The 24,560-nt window shown below is 41.2% G+C and overlaps 2 protein-coding genes across 4 annotated transcripts; one reads left to right on the top strand and one right to left on the bottom strand.

Moving 5' to 3' along the window:
* Positions 1-4,805: 4,805 nt before the first annotated feature.
* LOC108704228 (E3 ubiquitin/ISG15 ligase TRIM25) lies at positions 4,806-10,674 on the top strand. Its single transcript, XM_018240690.2, has 2 exons — positions 4,806-5,102; positions 8,679-10,674. The coding sequence occupies exon 2, from the start codon at positions 8,681-8,683 to the stop codon at positions 10,256-10,258; it is 1,578 nt and encodes a 525-aa protein (XP_018096179.1). The 5' UTR covers positions 4,806-5,102; positions 8,679-8,680; the 3' UTR covers positions 10,259-10,674.
* Positions 10,675-14,229: 3,555 nt separating this feature from the next.
* On the bottom strand, positions 14,230-23,211 carry LOC121398969. Of its 3 annotated transcripts, XM_041578680.1 has the most exons (13): positions 21,685-23,210; positions 20,735-20,774; positions 19,229-19,266; positions 18,629-18,661; positions 18,384-18,417; positions 18,113-18,147; positions 17,892-17,924; positions 17,306-17,350; positions 17,030-17,060; positions 16,570-16,640; positions 16,292-16,321; positions 15,621-15,710; positions 14,230-14,526 (listed from the first exon to the last, which is right to left on the bottom strand). In XM_041578680.1, exons 1-13 carry the CDS (start codon positions 21,797-21,799, stop codon positions 14,492-14,494), a joined length of 630 nt encoding a protein of 209 aa, XP_041434614.1. In that variant the 5' UTR covers positions 21,800-23,210; the 3' UTR covers positions 14,230-14,491. The 3 variants fall into 3 exon arrangements, with proteins under 3 accessions (XP_041434614.1, XP_041434616.1, XP_041434615.1); XM_041578682.1 differs by lacking the exon at positions 17,306-17,350 and having other exon boundaries at positions 21,685-23,211; XM_041578681.1 differs by lacking the exon at positions 16,292-16,321 and having other exon boundaries at positions 21,685-23,202.
* Between the last annotated feature and the right edge of the window lie 1,349 nt (positions 23,212-24,560).

Below are 24,560 nucleotides of genomic sequence, written 5' to 3'. Positions count from 1 at the left end.
CTCCTGCACCAACTATTTATCATTCTATGCAGTTCAATATTCAACCTCTACCTCTATCTGCCTATCAGTTACCAACCACTGTTGTTCGCTCTCTTCTTCAAACAAACACCAAAACTATCGCTACTTTTCGTAAACATTTACACCAATTACGTGATACTGCTGTGAAGACCGTTGCTACTAAAGGTGAACTTATTTCTTTAAGTTCACAACTTCAACCTGATCTCCAGCATCATTGGTGTGATGTCTTCACTGGTTGGTCACCTACTGGCTCTGCTATCATGCATTCTATCTTTTTATCCCCTTGTTATTGTTACTATCACTCTTGTTCTCCTTCTTATTTTCAATTTGTATCTTTCCAGCTTTTTCAGCAAGCGTATCCGCTCTATGATATGTACTTCAGAAAATTCTCAGTTGAAGAAAATACATTCTCATATGTCTTTTTCACATTAGATGATCATGGTATGATCAAAGGGGGGGGTTGAAGGGTTAACATGCCTACGTGCCGACCCTTGTAGGCCTCTGTACTTGTTTTTCTGTACGACCCTGTACTGTCTCTTCTTAGACAACCTGGCATAAGTATCATCATGTACCATAAACAATGTTATCAGCTTGTCTCAGCCGAAATGTCTTAGCTAATGTGCATGCACATATTTGTCTCTTCTTCTCTCTCTTTTTTCCATCCTGAATGCTGTACCTATTACAGACATATACTATGCTAATAACTATGCTAATACGTCACTATATTCGGATGTCTTTACTTATACCCTATATAAGCCTATGTTTGGGCTTCAATAAACGGAACTTGTTATTCTGATCCACTCGTTGGTGTTTCTTTGTGCAAGTTCCCCCGATCCAGAATACGAGACCTTGTTGGGCAGCCAGAATCCAAGGTTCCAGTGGCAGTCGGTTTGTTTCCCCAACAGTGTTTATTTTCACAGCCACATCAAAATCATGGTTTCTGGACATATTCTTCAGTAAAGTCACTTGTGGACAATTTTATGCACATGTTGTCACTATTCAAGTATTGTTATATAATGATGTCACGAAATAATGTCAATATACAATGTATCACTTTGCATATAATAATAATATGTATCACTTTGCATATAATAATAATATGTATCACTTTGCATATAATAATAATATGTATCACTTTGCATATAATAATAATATGTATCACTTTGCATATAATAATAATAATATGTATCACTTTGCATATAATAATAATATGTATCGCTTTGCATATAATAATAATATGTATCGCTTTGCATATAATAATAATATGTATCGCTTTGCATATAATAATAATAATAATAATAATAATAATAATAATAATAATATGTATCACTTTGCATATAATAATAATATGTATCATTTGCATATAATAATAAGATGTATCACTTTGTATATAATAATAATATGCATCACTTTGCATATAATAATAATATGTATCACTTTGCATATAATAATAATATGTATCACTTTGCATATAATAATAATATGTATCACTTTGCATATTATAATAATAATATGTATCACTTTGCATATAATAATAATAATAATAATATGTATCACTTTGCAAATAATAATAATATGTATCACTTTGCATATAATAATAATATGTATCACTTTGCATATAATAATAATAATAATAATATGTATCACTTTGCAAATAATAATAATATGTATCACTTTTCATATAATAATAATATGTATCACTTTGCATATAGACTAATGCTTAAATGCACCTAGTGATGTCACGTAATTAGAGGGGAGGAGAATTCCACCTCTGCACCTTTTTATACCTGTGTTTGGAATTACACGTATGAGAGCACTTGATAAAGGAGGCTGTACCTCCGAAACATTTTGTGGAGATCTCAATACATCAAGAATTAGCACATTTGATGAAGTGTGTGTCATCTTACTTCTGATTTTGCATCAGTACATACAGTATATATATATATATATATATACACGCCCAGTGTTGTGCTCTGTGTGACTGAAGAGTCAGGTCATTAAGGGGTTAAACAGTATGGTATTCCGGCAGTACAAAAACAAAACTTCCCATGTCTTCTCTCCCCTTCAGTGTGGGACTGGCCCACCAGATACCAGGAAAACTCCCGGTGGGCCCTGGTGTCAGTGGCCTCTAACCATTTAGCCTATTTCATGGTCATTCCCTATTTCTTTATGGGAACAAAGAGGTTTAATAATGGATGAATAGAGTATAGTAGGTAGAGACAAGAGAATAGGAGAATAAATAGGATGAGTACAGGGAGGAGGAATAATAGTTTGGAAACTGGGCCCTCAGCCTAAGGTTTTCTGCTGGGCTCCTGGCATCCCAGTCCAACACTGCTCCCCTTTATCTCCCTCTCCCAACTGCCTGTGTTTTGCCTTACTCTCTCTCCCGTCTCCTCCAGTGCAACAGCGGTAAGTGGTGCCTGATGTCTCTGCGCCTGATGTCTCTGCGCCTGATGTCTCTGTGCCTGATGTCTCTGATCTGCATGAGAAGGAACATACAGTATAATGATATTATAGTGAGAAGGAAGGACAGACACAGGCACCTATGGAAATGCCCCACAACCAGGCAGAATAGGGGATGTTGGTAATTTGCTAACCAGAACCTTATTATAGAACAAGACTCTGAGACAAGAGTCATTTTTTTCTCAGACAAAGAGATTCTTGTGGAAACTCAGACCTCCCAACTGTCCTGTTTTTAGTGGGACAGTCCCTTGTTTGTACTGGAAAGTCCAGATTTTCTCTGCACTGAACAGCTAAAAAAAGAAACCAAGTCTCTGGGTGACAAATCTCCTCTTCTTCAGACGACTAATCTCCCCAAACTGCCTCCCCTGCCGGCGAGATGGCACTCGGAGTGGTTCATTTTCTGATGTCGCCTGAAGTTTCCTCGCGAGGCAACCCGAGTGCCATCCCGTCGGCGGTTTTCATTTTAGCCAGCAGGATGGCAGGGGAGGCAGTTTGGGGAGATTAGTCGCCTGAAGAAGAGGAGGTTTGTCGCTGGGCGACTAATATTCCCGAATCTGCCTGAGTGCCCTGACCCTTAAAGGGCAATTCACCTTTATGAGCAAAACTGTAATACCTGAAAAAGAACCTCATAAATATGTTCAATAGGGTAGCCACCTCTTGAAATGGTGGAGACCGGGCAAGGGGACAGGGCCGTGACATCAGCAGGATGGGCTGTGACATAGATGGGAGTGTCTGTGATGTCATGGGGCAGGGCTATGATGTGGCGATTGGCCAATCGCTGTGTCAATCAAGGGAATCTTGCCGGTTTTCCTTATTTGGAAAACCGGGCAGGACGTTTTGACCCGGGCAGCCCTTCATAATACTGGGCTGTTTGGATCAAAACCAGGTGGCAACCCTAATGTATAAACTTTCATAACCTGCCAAATTTTGTAAAATGAACATGTTAATTAGTGTGGTCACAAAATGGGCGTGGTCAAAAAAAATCACCTCTCTTTATTTCCAAAATGTTGGGAGGTGTGGAAACTTTCTCACTGACATGCAATGTGAGCTAGAAGAGCCATTCAGTTAACTTTCCCCTCACAGGACACTCCCCCTCACTCTCACATTAGCTGTAAGTACTTCCTGGTTACCTCACAGGACACTCCCCCTCGCTCTCTCATTAGCTGTAAGTACTTCCTGGTTACCTCGCAGGACACTCCCCTCGCTCTCTCATTAGCTGTAAGTACTTCCTGGTTACCTCACAGGACACTCCCCCTCACTCTCTCATTAGCTGTAAGTACTTCCTGGTTACCTCACAGGACACTCAGTATAAATTGCAGCAGCAGTGGGACTGAGTATTAATGTGGGAATTATATAAAGGGTGTTCCCTGAGCACTTCTGGTGAAACAAAGTCCCAGACTCATGTGTTTTGTACTCTAGGGCACAAGCTGTTGAACCCCCAGACTGCAGTGGGCGGAGCTGTGTATGTGGGGGTGGGACATATATTGGGGTGTTCTGATTTAGGAAGGATAGTTGTGATTTTGAGCACTGGACCAAGACTTTCATTTGTCTTTCATTTTGGGCCCTGTCTATAAACAATGATCTGTAGTGATTGGCCTGATTTATACCGACACAATAACAGTTGTATTAGAATTGTATGTGGTTGCCATTGGCAACACAGGGGGATATTGTACAAACCAATCATTCCCCTACTTTTATCTTCTATATTTTCTACAGCTTCTTTGTGTATCGTCAGTATTATAATACATTCAAATACGTATTCATTAGATATATATCATTTTTATAAATAACATAAAGTGGCAGACGCACACTCAGCAGCCCCACATAGTAACTTAGTAACATAGTAACACAGTAACACAGTAACATAGTAACTTAGTAACATGGTAACTTAGTAACATGGTAACGTAGTAACATAGTAACATGGTAACTTAGTAACATGGTAACTTAGTAACATAGTAACACAATAACACAGTAACACAGTAACATAGTAACTTAGTAACATGGTAACTTAGTAACATGGTAACTTAGTAACATAGTAACACAATAACACAGTAACACAGTAACATAGTAACTTGGTAACTTGGTAACATAGTAACTTAGTAACTTGGTAACATAATAACCCACTGACTGGCTCTATGCAGGTAGAAAACAAAGTCAGAAGCAGCTGAAATGTTAATTCATCTGATATGAAGGGATTCCCTTACACATAAGCAGCACATGTGACTGTTCAGAAGTTACAGGTAAAGCTCTGGTCTCTGGCAGTGTAAGGGTTAATATATTCAGGAGAACGTTACTCTGGTCAGTGACATGTGTAACAGTTTAACCCCTGGAGCTGCTCTGGCTCATGTTTCTGTACAGCAATATAGGAATGTCACAACCCACCCCAGCACCATATATGGACTTTAACTCACTTGCAATAGAAAACTCAATTTCCCAGCGCTGATCAGCGTTGTTTCGACTGGATTACTGCATGCATTAAACCTTCCAGCTTGAGTATATGCTGTATAAGAGACCAACTGTAACGCTGCCGCAGCCCCGGATCACGCGTTTTACTGGATTTATTTATTTCAACAGGGAAATCTTTTGTCAGTGACTCCCACAGATACAAGGGGGCCCCTCAGGTAACATATTGCTCCTTTCTCTATGAGTGCGGCTTAGCTGCTCTGAAAAGTGATAGGTTATACTATGGTATCCATGGTTTTACTTTGCTACAGTTATTGATTCTAATCGTGATTAATGATTTACACTTTGCTTACAGAGTATACATATGTGTCTGAGCCTGTCCTCCCCTCCATTACTCATTTTACTTTATTCTTGTTTAATGAGAAACCGTTACCATAAAATAATTGTTGTATTGGTTGGGTATAATCCTGGATCTGATTTATCATATAATCCTAATGTAGTGGTAACATATAGGGTATAATCCTGGATCTGATAGTGATAATGTAGTTGTAACATATAGGGTATAATCCTGGAGCGGATAATAATAATTAGAGATGGCGCGAACTGTTCGCCGGCGAACTTGTTCGCGCGAACATCGGGTGTTCGCGCTCGCCGGAAGTTCGCGCGACGTTCGCCATTTGGGTTCGCCATTGTTGGCGCTTTTTTTTGCCCTCTCACCCCAGACCAGCAGGTACATGGCAGCCAATCAGGAAGCTCTCCCCTGGACCACTCCCCTTCCCTATAAAAACCGAAGCCCTGCAGCGTTTTTTCACTCTGCCTGTGTGTGCTGAAGAGATAGTGTAGGGAGAGAGCTGCTGCCTGTTAGTGATTTCAGGGACAGTTGAAAGTTTGCTGGCTAGTAATCGTTTTGATACTGCTCTGTTATTGGAGGGACAGAAGTCTGCAGGGGTTTGAGGGACATTTAAGCTTAGGTAGCTTTGCTGGCTAGTAATCTACCTTCTACTGCAGTGCTCTGTATGTAGCTGCAGTGGGCAGCTGTCCTGCTTCTGATCTCATCTGCTGACTGCTGCAATAACAGTAGTCCTTGTAAGGACTGCTTTTATTTATTTTTTTGTTGTTTTACTACTACTACTACTACTACTATAAGAGCCCAGTGCTATTAGTCTAGCAGTGTTGGGGAGTGGGACTGGTGTGCTAATCTGCTGCTCCTAGTAGTTCAGCAGCACCAACTTTAATTTTTTTTTTTAATATTCATTTTTTTTTTATTTTACTTTTTTTATTTTACTACCGCTGTAGTAGTGTATAAGTTGACCTTTTAGGCATTATTTGCCCTGTAGGCATTTTTTGCCCAGTGTGTTATTCAACCAACTGCCATCTAGCTGTGTGACCTTGTTCACATTCTGTCTAAATATCCATAATATTACCGTCTCCAGAAAAAACACCGGAGTGACTTTTTTCAAGCAGCCATAATATATTTTACGTAATCCGTATCCATCGCTGTAGTAGTGTATAAGTTGACCTTGTAGGCATTGTTTGCCCAGTTTTTTTGGCCGCAGCCACTGAAGCACAGAGGCCAGAAAAAATATGCCATATAAATGCTGAAAATAGTCATTTTTTGCCATACGTTGACTCAACGTATATGGCAAAAAATTACTATTTTCAGCATTTATATGGCATATTTTTTCTGGCAACTGTGCTTCAGTGGCTGCGACCAAAAAAACTGGGCAAACAATGCCTACAAGGTCAACGTATGGCAGTTGTTTAAAGAGAACAGTAGATTACTAGCCAGCAAAGCTACCTAAGCTAAAATGTCCCTCAAATCCCTGCAGACTTCTGTCCCTCCAATACAGAGCAGTATCAAGCAGATTACTAGCCAGCAAACTTACTATCATCTGTCCCTGAAATCACTAACAGCTCTCCCCCTACACTATCTCTTCCAAGCACACACAGGCAGATTTTTCAGATACATTTTTGCCCTTGATCCCCCTCTGGCATGCCACTGTCCAGGTCGTTGCACCCTTTAAACAACTTTAAAATCATTTTTCTGGCCAGAAATGTCTTTTCTAGATGTTAAAGTTCGCCTTCCCATTGAAGTCTATGGGGTTCGCGAACCGTTCGCGAACCGCTCGCGTTTTTGCGCAAGTTCGCGAATATGTTCGCGAACTTTTTTTCCGACGTTCGCTACATCCCTAATAATAATATAGTGATAACATTTACGGTATAATCCTGGAGTTGAAAATAATAATGTAGTGGTAACATATAGGGTATAATCCTGGAGCTGATAATAATAATAATGTAGTGGTAACATATAGGGTATAATCCTGGAGTTTATAATAATAATAATCTAGTGCAGTGGCCAAAATTCAAACTATTTAAAGGGACCGTTTAAAATTTCTCACTGCCCTTTGTTATGTTCTATTAGTAAGTTCCTGGGTGTATATTCTTAGTGAATTTCTGACTGATCTACTGTGTATGGACCCTTGCCTGCCTGTGACCTCTCTGATTTCTCCATTCCTGATTCTTGTCTGCCTGTTAACTCTCCAATCCTGACCATTTGCCTGTCCACTGACTATTCTACGCTCTATATCCTGATTCCGACTTGTCTGACGATTCTCTGTTTGTGCTGCCCGGCCTGCCTGTTCCTGGTGGTTTTCTTCCTTCCAGTATCCTGGTGAGATGATTATTCCCCTTTGCTCGTCCAGAACCGTTACCTTTGCACCTCTCTCAATTAAGACCTGGCGTCATCCGATTAGCCGGGGGCTCCTCCCGAGGTGAAAGGCGACTGTTAGAGGCAGAAGTGAGAGCCGAGACCAGGGAGTTTAGCTTGGGTTCTGGATATAGGGTGCTGAACGTGACAGTAGTGATAACATAAAGGGTATAGTCCTGGATCTGATAATAATAATAATGTAGTGGTAGCCTTTCCATCAACTGATCTTTCTATGATTTCAGTCTAACAACGTCCCTGTGTAAAATCCTCCCCTTTGGAAACAGGGACAGCCTCTCACATTGTGTGTAATGCAGACTTTACCCTATTCCCCTGTTCACTTAAAATATCAATACACAAAGCGACTAAGAACAGAGTTGACTGTAGATTTAATAATGTAGAACCCAGAGTACCTCTTTACTTATTCTGTTAGGAGATGGGAGGGGTTATTGTGTGTATATCTCATTGATTGCCAGTCCTGTTTATAAACCAATAATTCTCTCAGTATAAACATTTATTAGATGAATACAGAATGGTGGTCAGTCCTGTTTATAAACCAATAGTTCTCTCTGTATAAACATTTATTAGATGAATACAGAATGGTGGTTGGCATGTATTTGAGCATAATTATTTTATAGGGTCCCAATACCTTCGTCTTACACCCCAGATCCACCATTTTTACTTTAAATGGAACTCTTTTATTTTTTGTTCCTGCACAAAGGGCTTGCAATCTATATGATCTGTTTTTCTGCAAGTTCTGTGGCTTTTCTACCATCTGTACTGTTATGTGTATGAAGTGCTGTGGGAATGTTCTGGCTCAGTGAGTTTAACCCATAGAGCTAACACTCTAGAACACCTTTGCCCTTGTTTTATAAAGTCCCTCTTGAAGTCCTCTTACCTTCTTCCAATCATATTGTTTAGCTGAACTCACATAGGGAGGGTATCATTTTTGCTCACTCTAAATAATAAATGAATTGCTGATCAAACTCAGTATATGGAGCTTAATTTGGCCATAGCCTGAAGCCTAGCTTGCTCCCCCATATTCTGAATTTCTACAACTATAACTTTAATGTCCTGTTCTTCCTTTCAGGAATGGCATCTACTGATCTGAGAGAGGAGCTGAACTGCTCCATCTGCCTGAGTATTTATACACATCCCATAACCCTGCCGTGTGGCCATAACTTCTGCCAGAGCTGCATTGAGAAGGTGCTGGACACACAAAGAAGATCACGAGGTTATACCTGCCCCGACTGCAGAGCAAAGTTTCACAAGCGCCCTGCCCTGCAGAGGAACAGAACTCTGGGTAACATAGCAGAGCGGTTCCTTCCTTGTCACCAAGAAATGGGGGAGACTGGGATCTTCTGCACCTACTGTGTCCTCTCTCCTGTACCTGCTGCTAAATCCTGTCTCTTGTGTGAGGCTTCCCTGTGTGATACCCACTTAAAGGTTCACAACAATTCCGCAGAACATGTACTGACTGAACCCACCACTTCGTTTTTGGAGAAAAAGTGTTCTGTGCACAGACGGATCCTGGAGTATTACTGCTGTAAGGATGGGGCCCCTATCTGTGCGTCCTGCTGCCTGGCCGGAGAACACAGGGGCCACAAGGTGGAACTGCTGGATGAGGCCTTCGAGAAGAAAAAAGAGAAACTGAGGAATGTTCTGGAGAAACTGAGCCCAGACAGAGAGAAGGTAAAGAGAGAAGCCCAGAGGCTACATGAGCGCAGAAAAGAGATACAGGAAAAAGCAGCCGGTGAGACAAAGAGAGTCACTGACCTGTTTAGGGGCATCAGGGAACAGCTGGAAGCCCTGGAGAAGCAAGTCCTGGATGAGATCTCCAGGCAGAAAAGGAAGATATACCTCCAACTGTGTGACCTACTCCAACAGATAGAAACAAATAAGAACGAGCTGACCAGTAAGATCCGTCACATTGACGTACTGTGTAACTTAGCAGATCCACTCACTGTCCTACAGGATCAGGAATCACATGGAGCTGACTGTTGTGGGGCTGAGGAGGGAGAGAAGAAGCGCAGAAAAACAGATCATATAAATGTCCCTGATGTCTGCGATTTGGACAAGTTACTGATCTCAGAGACATTACTCAAAGGTTTAGCTGGGATTGTGACCAGGGCCTCCTATGGGCAGGAGGCTACGGACATGTTACTGGATATAAACACAGCGGCCAATGATCTGTCTGTGTCCCACGACAGGAAAATGGCTTCTGGCACAGAAAGGGATCAGGGTCGCCCACAAGCACCAGAGAGATTTGAGTTTAGGCAAGTGTTAAGCACCAAAAGTTTCCCCTCGGGACGACATTACTGGGATATGGAAGTCAGTGAATCGGGACTTTGGGGGGTAGGGGTGGCCTATCCCAGTATGGAGAGGGCAGGGGCTCAATATTATATTGGAAATAATAACAAGTCCTGGGCTTTATATTTATCTCATGGTGATTATTCAGTTAAACATGATAATGTAGATACCCCATTACCCCACAAGTGTTCCTGCAGGAAAATCAGAATCTCTTTGGACTATAAGGCTGGATCTTTGTCCTTTTATGAGCTGAGTGATCCAATCAGACACTTACACACCTTCACTGCCTCCTTCACTGAACCCCTCCATGCTGCTTTCTATGTATGGTGGGATTATGATTGGGTGAGAATCATTATCTGATCACTGCTCAGTAGAGGGTATAACTAGTTATACAAGAATTTTATATACACGTCATAGCTCTGGCACCAGCCACTTGTCTCTGTAACATAGAAAAGGCCATAATAAAGTGTGAGAACCAGATATCAGATAACTGAAAACCATGCATAGATGTTGGGAAGGTTGGAGAACATCTTTCACCTTCTTCTTGAAGGCATGAGCATGCCCTTTCACCTTAATCTCTCAGCTAGAAACACAAAATATAGAGTTACGGAACAGTTACTAGTTTTTGGGGTGGGGGAGCCTTACATTTTGCAATTAAATCATGCCTTACCCACTTCCATGTACCAGTGGGTGCAACATTCAAGTTAAAGGAAAACTATACTCCCGAACAATGTAGGTCTCTATAAAAAGATATTGCATAAAACAGCTCATGTGTAAAACCCTGTTTCATATAAATAAACCATTTTCATAATAATATACTTTTTAATACTATGTGCCATTGGGTAATCATAAATAGAAACTTGCCATTTTAAAAATAAGGGCCTGGCATCCTAGGATTCACGGTGCACACAAACAAACCAAATATGTTAGGTCACATGAGCCAATCAACAGACAGAGGTGTGTCTTTTGCTTCCACACTTCTTCCTGTTACAGTTAGAGCTGCAGTATGTCTGGTCAGGTGATCTCTTCCTGTTACAGTGAGAGCTGCAGTATTTCTGGTCAGCTGATCTCTTCCTGTTACAGTTAGAGCTGCAGTATTTCTGGTCAGGTGATCTCTTCCTGTTACAGTTAGAACTGCAGTATTTCTGGTCAGGTGATCTCTTCCTGTTACAGTTAGAGTTGCAGTATTTCTGGTCAGGTGATCTCTTCCTGTTACAGTTAGAGCTGCAGTATTTCTGGTCAGGTGATCTCTTCCTGTTACAGTTAGAGCTGCAGTATTTCTGGTCAGGTGATCTCTTCCTGTTACAGTTAGAGCTGCAGTATTTCTGGTCAGGTGATCTCTTCCTGTTACAGTTAGAGCTGCAGTATGTCTGGTCAGGTGATCTCTTCCTGTTACAGTTAGAACTGCAGTATTTCTGGTCAGGTGATCTCTGAGGCAGAACACAGACCATCATGAAATGGTGGCTCAAGGCAAGAGATGTAAAAGGACAATATTTATTTAAATATATATATATATTCCAGTTTGCTTAGATTCTTAAATAAGCCACTTAACTTTCTGTTGGTTAAGTATTCAATTTGGGGCTACAAACTTCCCCTTCTCCTTTTCCAATTTATCTTTTGCCTTTCTATGTAATCTCTTTTCTTATTTAATTAACACCAAACCTAAATTTTATTCAATGCCGCAAACCGTTTAAACTCTCCTAGTAATAGTGTTACTGAAGCTATACTGTAGGAATGCCTGAGTAACTATATGATCTCTCTGAGTAGTCTTAGAGCAGAGACACGCTGCTATTTCATGAGATTAGTCACCTAGCAACAAATTGCTGCCTCTTCGGGCGACTAATCTCCCCGAACTGCCTTCCCACCAGCTAGAATATAAATCACCGGCAGGGTGGCACTCAGATCTTTTCGGCTTTCCGAAGTCGCCCAAAGTTTGCTCGTGAGTCAACTTCGGGTGACTTCAGAAAACAAAGTGTTCCGTGTGCCATCCTGCTGGCGATTTCGATTCTAGCTGGTGGGAAGGCAGTTCAGGAGATTAGTCACCCAAAGAAGAAGTGAGTTGTCGCTGGGCAACTAATCTCCCAAAATAGCAGTGTGTCTCTGCCCTTACAGTAGGAGTGCTGGAGTAATTGTATGCTCAGAACTCCTAACTCCCCCTAGTTCCCCCTAACTGACCTTCAGGCTGGGCCCCCTTAGCTCATAACAAGGTTACAGATATATAGAAACATTGGGGTGTCACCCTGCTATAGTTCCAGGGGTACCCAGGGTACAAATAAGCACTCACCCCAAATCTCCCCCTAACTGACCTTCAGACTGGGCCCCCTTAGCTCATAACAAGGTTACAGATATATAGAAACATTGGGGTGTCACCCTGCTATAGTTCCAGGGGTACCCAGGGCACAAATAAACACTCACCCCAAATCTCCCACTAACTGACCTTCAGACTGGGTCCCCTTAGCTCATAACAAGGTTACAGATATATAGAAACATTGGGGTAACAGTCACCCTGCTATAGTTCCAGGGGTACCCAGGGTACAAATAAACACTCACCCCAAATCTCCCCCTAACTGACCTTCAGGCTGGGCCCCCTTAGCTCATAACAAGGTTACAGATATATAGAAACATTGGGGTGTCACCCTGCTATAGTTCCAGGGGTACCCAGGGTACAAATAATCACTCACCCCAAATCTCCCCCTAACTGACCTTCAGGCTGGGCCCCCTTAGCTCATAACAAGGTTACAGATATATAGAAACATTGGGGTGTCACCCTGATATAGTTCCAGGGGTACCCAGGGTACAAATAAGCACTCACCCCAAATCTCCCCCTAACTGGCCTTCAGGCTGGGCCCCCTTAGCTCATAACAAGGTTACAGATATATAGAAACATTGGGGTGTCACTCTGCTATAGTTCCAGAGGTACCCAGGGTACAAATAAACACTCACCCCAAATCTCCCCCTAACTGGCCTTCAGATTGGGACCCCTTAGCTCATAACAAGGTTACAGATATATAGAAACATTGGGGTGTCACCCTGCTATAGTTCCAGGGGTGCCCAGGGCACAAATAAACACTCACCCTCCCCCAGGCAGTGGTGTGAATGAGAGACTGGGATATGAATAGGAAAGGTACTGATAAGGAATAAAAAGTAAAAAAAAAACATACAATTGTAGCCTCCCAGAGCAATCATTTTTGGTTGCTGGGGTCAGTGACCCCAATCTGAATGCAGAAAGAAGAAGGCAAATAATTATAAAACTATAAAATGAAGACTAATTGCAAAGTTGCTAAGAATTGGCCATACTTTAACTTATTAAGAGTTAACTTAGTGAACCAGCCCTAAGTACATACAAGACTAAGCTGAACACTCCTATACTGTAATTAGGACAGTCATTTAGTAATATAAATTATTGGTACATTCACCTTAATATATGTCTTATTGGCATGATCCAAAGAAACTGACTCCCAGCAACATTGCCAGCGACATTCCCAGTGACATTCCCATTGACATTTCCATTGACATTCCCAGTGACATTCCCATTGACATTCCCAGTGACATTCCCATTGACATTCCCAGCGACATTCCCAGCGACATTCCTAGTGACATTCCCAGTGACATTCCCAGTGACATTCCCATTGACATTCCCAGTGACATTCCCATTGACATTCCCAGTGACATTCCCATTGACATTCCCAGTGACATTCCCATTGACATTCCCAGTGACATTCCCAGTGACATTCCCAGCGACATTCCCAGTGACATTCCCAGTGACATTCCCAGTGACATTCCCAGCGACATTCCCAGCGACATTCCCAGCGACATTCCCAGCGACTTTCCCAGCGACTTTCCCAGCAATCTCACACATACACGTTACATTTCATATATACAGCTCATCATATAGAAATTATAGCCAGAGGCCAGTTTCCATGTATTTGGGGCTCCATATCCCACGACGGTCCCACCTAGTGAAATACATTTTTCAGTTATGATGTAGAATTGTTTCTAGAACCTTTCCACCTTTCCAGCCTCTCAGCTACAGTCCAACAGTTCCCATCATACTTGGGATTGACAAGAGGAAGGTTTCGGATTATCCATTAAGGCAGGGATCCCCAACCTTTCGAACCCATGAGCAACATTCAGAAGAAAAAGGAGTTGGGGAGCAACACTATCATGAAAATTTTCTTGGGGTGCCAAATAAGTGCTGTGATTGGCCACTTGGTAGCCTCTATGTGGATTGTCAACCTGGATTGAGGTTCTGTTTGGCAGTACACCAGGTTTTTACACAACTTAAACTTGCCCCCAAGCCTGGAATTCAAAAATAAGCTCCTGCTTTGAGGCCACTGGGAGCAACATCCAATGGGTTGGGGAGCAACATGTTGCTCACGAGCTACTGGTTGGGGATCACTGCATTAAGGCATGGGGACTATGAAGCCCTACTTGTGCAGAGTTCTACAATTTTGATTGGGTTTCAGATGGAAGCCACTAAAAGTTCCAATGAGTCTATGGAGCAGATGAAGAGCTCCTGGAAAGTCATAGAAAAGCTTCCCCGTGCCCCGATGCCCACCCTTCCTGTTCTCCAGCCAGAGGTTGGGGCTCCTGTTACACGTTTACATAATCTGGGTTCAGCTCCAAGCCTAGAAGAGATGTAATAACATATTGTTATTGGCACAGTTACTGCACAGATATACAGTTATATGTTGGGAGCTGCCATACAATGTGATGTAAGAGGTACAATGTGATGTAAGAGGTACAATGTGATGTAAGAGGTACAATGTGATGTAAGAGGTACAATGTGGTGTAATTGGTACAATATGGTGTAAGAGGTACAATGTGGTGTAAGAGGTACAATGTAATGTAAGAGGTACAATGTGGTGTAATTGGTACAATATGGTGTAAGAGGTACAATGTGGTGTAATTGGTACAATATGGTGTAAGAGGTACAATGTGATGTAACAGGGTACGATGTAATATAAAAAGTACAATGTTTTGTAAGAGGTACAATGTAATGTAAGAGGTAAAATGTGGTGTAATTGGTACAATGTGATGTAAGAGGTACAATGTGATATAAGAGGTACAATGTGGTGTAAGAGGTACAATGTGATCTAAGAGATACAATGTGGTGTAATTGGTACAATGTGGTGTAAGAGGTACAATGTGGTGTAATTGGTACAATATGGTGTAAGAGGTACAATGTGGTGTAATTGGTACAATGTGGTGTAAGAGATACAATGTGGTGTAATTGGTACAATGTGATGTAAGAGATACAATGTGGTGTAATTGGTACAATGTGGTGTAAGAAGTACAATGTGGTGTAATTGGTACAATATGGTGTAAGAGGTACAATGTGGTGTAATTTGTACAATGTGATGTAAGAGATACAATGTGGTGTAATTGGTACAATGTGATGTAAGAGATACAATGTGGTGTAATTGGTACAATGTGATGTAAGAGATACAATGTGGTGTAATTGGTACAATGTGATGTAAGAGATACAATGGGGTGTAATTGGTACAATGTGGTGTAAGAGGTACAATGTGGTGTAATTGGTACAATGTGATGTAAGAAGTACAATGTGATGTAACAGGGTACGATGTAATGTAAAAGGTACAATGTTTTGTAAGAGGTACAATGTGGTGTAAGAGGTACAATGTGGTGTAATTGGTACAATGTGATGTAAGAGGTACAATGTGATATAAGAGGTGCAATGAACTGAGGGAATTATTATTACTTGTGGGGGAGCTTTGCTGCATCACATTCTCATAGGAATTGCTCAGGCTTTCTGGGATGGACATGGATTTCCTGCTGCCCTTCAAGGGATCTGGAATTGGAAGGAAGGAGGGTTAGTGGTCAGGGGAGTTGACAATGCTTTGATTTATAATTCCTAATAATCAAATATATTTACTTTACAGTGCTAAGCAATATGTTGGCGCTATATAAATACATGTTAATAATAAAAAATAATAAAATAATAGATTTGTGCTGTACTTACAGACAGTGTTGGGCTGGGACTCCAGGAGCCCACCCAAAAACCTTAGACCAGGGGCCCACTCTCAGTACTATTATTCCTCCTCTCCTCACTTAGCCTCTATTCTCCTAGTCTCTTTTCTTTACATCCTATTATCTATTATTTCATCTATTTAGCCTCTTTGTTCTTATAGAAATAGGGAATGGCCATGAAATAGGCCAAATGTTTAGCAGCATGAGGGGCCACTGACACCTGGGCCCCCCGGGAGTTTTCCTGGTATCCCGGTAGGCCAGTCTACTACTTACAGAAGTGTTGCAGTTTTGTGAGCCGGCGGTGGCATTATTAATGGTGCAACTTATTATCTCACCCCACTAGGACCCCATTGAAGATCATGTTCCCCATAAAGTTTTGTACAATTAGAAGCAAGTGGTTACCTTGTGTAGTTAGTCCATCACAGGGGGGCGCTGTTGAGCCAAGAGGAGATCTCATGTGAGAGACACTGTATAGGAACCCTCCCATAGTATATGCACTAATCTCCATTAGAGATGCCCAACCCTTTTTGCATGTAGTCGACTGATTCGCTGACACAGGACTTGATTGTGAGCGCAATTATATCAAAATGATGATGTCATAGGTATATCCTATTATATAATGCCTAGTTTATTCTCTACTTCATGCCATATTTTATATATATACACATATATAAACTTACTGGTGTGCATTGTTGCCTGTGTAGCAGTCAAATGTGTCTCTTTGGTGGTCTCATCCTCGGCAATGAGTTTCCTGTGACAAGAGAGACCTCCAATTAATCCCCAGACCTGCCTCAAATAGTGTGTTTGCTAATAACAGGGTGGCAACCAAATGCAGCCAATCAGAAGTTGGCTTAGAAAGAGCTAATGCAGATATAATAATGAAACAAAAGATTCGAATGGTTACTCTGGGTTCCAGACCATAACCACATTGGTACTGTTGTGAAACTTCAAGATTCGCACGTATTTAGTCTTCCCAAATGCACTTTAACAAAAGATTGTCTTTTCCTTTTTCGTCTAGAGTTCTGTGATGTTCAATGACAGTTTTGGGGGCTTCAAGCTGAAATGTGCTGACCCTAACTCTGGTTGCTTAAAGGAAACAATATCTGAGGGATGATCCCAGAGAAATGAACAGGTACTTACAGGTACGTGTGATCATTTACTGGGCGAAGATCTGTGGGAAACAAAAGGAATTACTAAGGCCATTATATATACAGTATATATCTCATAGAGGAATACTCTCAGCATGTTCCCTGGTCACCCTTTCTGCTTTGGGAACATCAATATGATAAGAGTTCCATGTTACTTAATGCCAATGAGAGTGAGAGTTTTGGAAAAGTGTGACTTTTATAGAGAAAGGGCTGAGAAGCCTGGATCTCTACTGTGTGATAATAAGGAATCCATACCGGATGTACTTACTGTTAGATGCACTGTTATCAACGTTTTCATAACTGGGCTCAGGATCTAAACATGCAGAACAATATAATAATATATATATATATATATATATATATATATATATATATATATATATATATATATATATATATATATATATATCATGCTGCCTGCTGATTGTCTAACATATACCCTCTAAATGCCACCCCAAGCTGGCTTCCAGGTTGTGCTCAGTATCAGGCAGTGGCTGGCAAAGTCGTGCATTAGATCGTTGGCCAATAATATTCTGCATGTTGGTCAATCATTATTTTGTTCCCAGTCTATGGCAAACCAGTTGTTTGGTTCTTGCCTCTTTGGATCGACTAAAAGTCAAATAAGAATCAAGGGAAGGAGACGTTAAGTTCATTAGCAGAAATGTCCAAGGGAACTTACTACTGGTGGGGCAATGCCAAGGACACATCTTCTACTCTATATAAGAAGAGTTAGGATTAGGGTTAGGCACTGTTATCCCCAAGGCAATAATATGTCTGTTATTTTCACCAGAACACAGTAGGGCACATTCACTTACCCTGACACAGTGAGGAAAGTCTGACCCTTGTACACTTACCTACGTTTGCGTAGCTGCTGTGACTGTTGGTTTCTGGGAAACAAGAAAAGAGAGGGACATGAATAAAAGAGCAGGAACCCTTGTGGTTGCACCATCTCCCATCATCCCCTGGGGCACCCATGGGCTAGCTGAGAATGTTGGGAGCGGCATAGTGGGATACACAAGATCAATATATTGTGTCTTTCATCAATCACTTTGTACCATAATATGAGAACACTGACCGGTTGTGAATTTCCTTGGAGATGGAGAATATTGTCTGAAGGGAGAAACACAAGATTGAGACAGGGAAATGTGCATTTGATTATTGTGTATTTATTTGCAACCAGCATGTCCTTCTGGAAGCTTCAAGATGATCTCAATAATGATTAATGAGCTGGTGAACAGTTGCAGTTGGTGACAGCGGTGGGATCAGGTTGTCCTGCAGATATGGCGGCTAATAAAGTGCAGCAATGTTATTGAGTATGAATCTGGGGTGGGGAGAGCACAACTTACTTGGTTTTAGGAGGCTCTTTCCTTGGAGCGGGGACTGGGGGGGAGAGAGAGATACGTCACATTACACAGGCGAACAGAATGTTTGATAGGAGGGTCTCTCAATGTACCCAGGCTACATAAATACCGTACACACTGTTCCTACCTGATTATGTAGATTTAGTAGTTCTCTAAGCCCATGTAACACCCCATTTAGTGGGTAATATAATGTCATTCAAGACATGGAAAAAGTACTCCAACAAACTTGCCTTCAAAATCTTCTTCATAGTCATCTGCATCTGCTGGAGAATTTGGAATATCGTGTTAGTGCCATGTGTTAGAGAGCTTTCACTCCCTGGCTTCTCATACACAGGGTGCTAGAGGGGTTTTATATGAGCCAATAGACAGGTTGTACAGGGGGCAAGTAGGGGTAGATTTCCTTTATGCTAGGCTCTTACTTTCTGCAATCTGATTGACAATGAAGCTGGCAGAGGAAGGACCTGGTAAAAAACCCAAGGGTTATTATCATTATAATTAGTTTCATTAGCATGACAGAAGTTGTAAGGTGAAACCTCACTATTGATATATATTATACGGGACTAATATGTATGTTCCAATGTTGAAGCATCTGACTCAGTGGACCTGCTTTCAAAAACTAATTCCCCCTTAACCTTTTCATTGCCCCAACATCCATTCCCTAAGGTCCATATATTGATAGACAGGTCCATGGCCAAGGGGTGGTCTTGGACCCTAAAAGTCTAAAATCATCTTCTTGAAATTATCAATCCTTGTTGACTCTCTACATCATAATGGCACCAATATACCCTTGTGCCAGCTATTTTATATCCATCATTTGAACTGGAACATACCCATGTGGTATTGTGAGAGGGATCCAGGTTCTGGAGTCCTGTGAAGACAAAAACATGATACAGAAGGTTTTGTGGCTGACCCCACACAGAGAAACCTCCTTGGCAGCTGAGGATTGTGGGATGGGAATCTGCACATTGGATAAATAAGTTCCAACCATTGACAGATAATACCCTCCCAGAGAAGAGGCCCAATCGTGTGATCCAATTGTTTCCTGGGTCTAGTAACTCAGCCTATGACTAAGGGAGCTACTCCCGAAACGCGTCAGGCATGTTTATTTAGCAAGTTTCGCTAGCGATGGTTCATTTGCATACGGCGCCAAATTCAAATTTCAATGGAGGAATACGTATCAGCACTACAAATGCCTAGAAAACCTTCAAAACATCAAATAAAAATTTTATTTTGCCCTACACATGTGCCCACTGTCTAGGTAAGTTGCCATGAGTCAGGAAATGTGGGGGGGAAGGAGGGGAGCCCTAAAAAAAATTTCGATCTTTTTCAGCCTATCACCCATAATGTAGAAAACACGCCAGCGTTTTTTGGGACTTAGAAAATTTTTTGACTTTTTTTGAAATAGTAATAAATCATGTTTTATCATCATAACCCCCATAAATTCTGTGAACACAAAACATAATGTAGTTAAATTGTCTATACAAAATGAATGGTTTCACAAAATGAATTGCCCAAGACACAACTTGAGCTTGAGTTAGACTCACAAACATTAGCACAAAAATACAGTTCTAGTAATAAAAATATTTTTTTTTAGTACAGAATGAGACACAACAGTTTCGCATTATAACAGATACATTTGGTTAGGAAAATTGTATTTCTAAACCAAAAAAGAATATTTGTGTTCATAGTATTTTGTTACTTCAAAATGATCCTAGTGTTGAACAAATTTCTTTTGTCCTGGCCAAAATCACTTTGCTCTACTACAACAAAACTTTTGTGACTATTGAACAGTTTCCTCACAGAATTTATTTGTGATTGACAAAACACGTTTTCTTACTACAAAATGTTTTTTTCACTCTCAGAATGAATATTACACTGTCAAAAATCAACTTTATGTGTGTGTGTGACCTAATGGCTAAATTGTAGGAAAAGGGCAGTAGTTTAAGCTCATTGTTGAACACCCAAAACACTAACCTCCATATGCCATAAAAAGCACTACGTTTGCCCATGGGCAGTAACCCATAGCAACCAATAAGGTGTTTGCTTTTACATAGATGACCAGTAAATGATATCTGCTAATTGGTTGCTATGGGTTACTGCTCCTGGGCAAATTTAGTGCCTTCTATTACATAACCCCCTAAAAACTGAGAAAGATAAGGCTGAAACAGTCTTGTGTGGATGATCTGCAACAATTTTTTACCTGGTTGCTAAGATACTGCTTACCCCATCAACCAGACAGGGGCTCCAAGGACAGGTGAGCAGAAAGCAGACCCCTCTGAAAGGCAATGCACTAGGGTTACAAATAAAAGCAAAAGAGACAAATCGGTGTTGCTTACGGGGGTGCCGGCCGTCTCGGGGCAATAAAGCGCTCCTTCCCTAAGGAGGAAATAGATTTAGCTCAGATACATATGTAGCACCAATACGTTCTCCTAAATAAGTCCATGACCATGTTTAATAGTTTGACAGTTTTATGGTCAGTAGTAGTCTCATTGTGCAGCAGTCGGATGAGATGGAACTAACCGCTACTTGGTTTGCCCTGACCATACAGTGGTCTGTATTCACCCCTTGAACTTTTCCAGTTTCGTTGCCTTACAGCCTAGAATTAAAATCGATTCCATTGGGATTTTGACTTTCTATTTTTCCAGAATGGCTTTAATGTTGATCTGGGGATGTTCAAAGTTTGGGAGACTTTTTTAAACTCAACCCTGACTGCAGCTTCTCCAGGGCTCGATTACCTTTGTGATGCCATGTGTTTAGATATGCCCTTTGACAAAATCCCAGTTAAATCCATTAACATTCCAGGTTGTTCAGTAACAAAATGTAGAAAAGTCCAGGGGGTGAATACTTATACACGGCATAGTAATATAAAGCTTCATATGTATGAGGTGGGGCTGCTTTTATTAGGCTTTTTTGCTAAAGGCTGATAACTGGTAGATGGCCTTTGTAATGACTGAGGATTCATATAAAGGATGAATATGTTAGGCTTTCAGTCTCTCGGCCAATCGACCAGTCATTTATTAAGTCATTATGGGTTTCGGAAATGGATCTTGAATACTTTTTCAAAACTTGGGTTCCAGTAGATGCACCAACCAGTTACAGTTCACTGACCTAGAGATGTGCAGGCAATCTACCCTTTAGTAGATTTTGTTCCACTAAACTACAAAACTATTTGCTTTTGGAGTGCAGTAGATTTACTCATCCCCCACATACTATGTCTGTGATCCCAGTAGGGAAGATGCTGGAAGTTCAAAATCCCCCAAAAATCTAAAAAGAAATTCCTACTCACTTTGCCAGCAGGTGATACAACCCAAAAGAAATGCCATGATGGAAATGCCAAGTCCTCCAAGAATCCACTGAATGTCTGTAGAGTGGGACAGGTCTTCTTCTGGAGCCAAGTGCATCCCTGTTCCCTCTAGAGCTTTGCTTTCTTCTCTAACTCTGTCTTGTTCTTTTTGTAACCTCTACTTTTGCCAGCTCCTCTTTGTCCTTGCCCCTCTATTTACCCTAAGCTTTCTTTCTACCGTAACCCTATGCTCCTCACCGTTTTTTATCCTCTTATCTCTAGTCCTTTTTGCGCCTCCTTCTCCCCTACCCTTCTGTTCCTTATGGTACGTAAAGCATCTCCTTCCGGATTACACCTCTTTAACTTTCCCCTTCTCTTGATCTCTAGCCTCTGTTATCTACACTCTCATGGTGACTCTCACCTTCTTGTCCTTATCTTTAGCTTCTCTCTCTGTCTCTTTTGTCTCTATTATATTTCTCTGGCTTCTTGTTCTCTTTGACCTTTTCTTGTTGCTTCACTTTTATATCCGGACCTCTGTTTCTATAAGTTTACTCTCATATTTCTAACCTTTCTTTTATCCTTGGTTGTTCCTCATCCTCTTGCACTTCTGCTGTCTATCTCTAGTATCTATTGTTTAGCTACTTTTTGTCCTTTTTGCTTTACTCTCCTATTTCTCTTTCTTACTTAAGCTTTATCTTTCTCTCTTTGCCCTCTTCCTTCCCTCTTCTTCTTCTCTCTTTGCCTATCTGTCCCTCTTGGTTGAGAGCCTCTCCCTTCCACTTCTTCTTTCCCTTGCCCGTTATGCTCTTTTCCTTCCCCTTTTTGCACTCACTCCACTTTTTATCTCACTTTCCTGAGAATGTGATGTGGTCATTATCTAGAATTCTGCTGAAACCTTTTCTCTTCCAGCTCAGTATCTTGACTCCTTCTTTATTCAGTTCCTTCTCCTTCACCCTTGTAACTGTGTATCTCTAGCTGGTGCTCTTCTCTCTGTCTCTGTGTCTCTGTCTGTCTGTCTCTCAGAGGCAGGATACAGTCTTTTTGCTTTGCTGCAACATTGCTGGCACGCAGTCCCTCCCAGATGAGCAGTGGTTTCCTGGGTCAGCTGACTATTTGGACCAGAGAAGTGAGCGTTCCCTCCCACGTTCTCATTCTCAGTCCCTGGTTACCGATCAGCTAAACCACCAAGCACAGGAAGTTCTGTATCTCTGCACCTATTTCACTTCCTGCCCCTAATTCGCTTCCTGCCCCTAATTCGCTTCCTGCCCCTAATTCACTTCCTGCCACTAATTCACTTCCTGCCCCTTCTGGTCATTGGGGTTCTCTGATTAGGCACCTTACCTGTAGCTGCCCCCTAACTGAGGACAATGAATTTAAAGGGGATGCCCAAGCACATTTAAAATATGAAATAACATCAAAATATTCCTTTACAGGTAATTGCAATTGTATTATTTCTGCACAGAGAAACCAACCCTCCTTCAGGTAAGACTCCGCTTCCCACAATGCCTTGCATACTTCTCCACCTGTCTGTTACTTTGTTGGCATTTTGGAATAGTCAGGGAGAATAGCTGCGGGTGCAGTGTTTTCTAGTGCAAACATTTTGTCACTATTACTAAATATTGGAAAAAGGATTTATTTCCCTGATGGGAGTCCATGATGAGTAAGATGAGGCTGTGACCTATATAGACTCATACACGGTGCAACACCCACACACACACTGTCACACACACAGTTGCTGAAAGGAATCACAAAACTAAAATTGTGGTACCGTGTAAGACGAGCCTGATGAAGGGGCCTTGGTTTTCTAAAAGCTTGCAATCTATTTTTATTGTTAGCCAATATTTGTATCACTTCTACAGTACTTTTTGTATTTGTTTGTTTTTTATTTGTTATGAAAGGAATCACAAACAGTTTAAAAGAACATCAAAAAATGAACCTGTGCAAAGTATTGTCAATGTAGTGGATAGGCCATTAAACACAACTGGTTCAACTGATCAGAGCAAAGTCTGCCCACATTCATTTTGGATGTTAAGTAGTTGGTCTTGTCTCAGCTTTGTGTAGTGTTGCACTTTAGTCTTGTCTCAGCTTTGTGTAGTGTTGCACTTGGTCTTGTCTCAGCTTTGTGTAGTGTTTCACTTTGTCTCATTTCAGCTTTGTGTAGTGTTGTACTTGGTCTTGTCTCAGCCTTGTGTAGTGTTGTATTAGCCACAGTGAATTACTTTAACTATGAATATAAAGCTTGACAGCCATAAGCTCCACATATATTTACCAACCGTAACCTCAATCCCTCCACAACAAGATCACAATCTCAAATGCTGGTCCTGATGGTCCTGGTCTTTCCACCTTTGTATTGCCCCGTCGATTGCTTTATATAAAATATGTCCAATGTTATTATGACATGACACATGGATCAAATCACGTCTAAAAATTACAGCTCCACCCCTTTCAAGTTGAAAATATCTCATGTAATGACTGAGAATTCTGTGACTTTATATTTGCCATTATTGTGTCCATGTGTTACTCTACTCTTGGTTTCTTATCATTTATTTCAACATGTCAATGAGAACTGAAACAAAGAAACCTCTGTCCCTTCATGACAAATAATGATCTTATTCTTGGCTGTCTAACGTCAATAAATGGGTCAAGTCAGATAATTCTGCCTCTTTATCAAACCTCAACTTTCCAACAGAACGGAAATGTCATCCATGTGCAAATGGCTGAGGAATTAATTCTGCTGCTATAAATAAGTTTTAACTGTGTTTCTTTGGAATGGAGAAGTGCATGTTGGGTAACAGGGATAATGCAATGGGGTTTCCTCATAGCTACACATGGTGGTATTCCTTTGAGCAGTTGTTCAATTATGTCCAATTATGTTCAAC

The sequence above is a fragment of the Xenopus laevis genome, chromosome 9_10S (assembly GCF_017654675.1).
Source record: "Xenopus laevis strain J_2021 chromosome 9_10S, Xenopus_laevis_v10.1, whole genome shotgun sequence".
NCBI classification, from domain to species: Eukaryota; Metazoa; Chordata; class Amphibia; order Anura; family Pipidae; genus Xenopus; species Xenopus laevis.
Note: the sequence above shows the minus strand (reverse complement) of the source record. Positions and strands in the feature narration are given on the sequence as shown.

What these genes read in the sequence shown, in the direction of transcription:
- LOC108704228 (XM_018240690.2), top strand. Translation starts at nt 8,681, where the DNA reads ATGGCATCTACTGATCTGAGAGAGGAGCTGAACTGCTCCATCTGCCTG.
- LOC121398969 (XM_041578680.1), bottom strand. Translation starts at nt 21,799, where the DNA reads ATGCACTTGGCTCCAGAAGAAGACCTGTCCCACTCTACAGACATTCAG. An exon ending in TGATAACAGTGCATCTAACA is followed by an intron (nt 17,061 to 17,305) that starts GTAAGTACATCC and finishes TGTTTCCCACAG; the next exon opens with ATCTTCGCCCAGTAAATGAT. An exon ending in ACAGGCAACAATGCACACCA is followed by an intron (nt 16,322 to 16,569) that starts GTAAGTTTATAT and finishes TTGGCTCAACAG; the next exon opens with CGCCCCCCTGTGATGGACTA.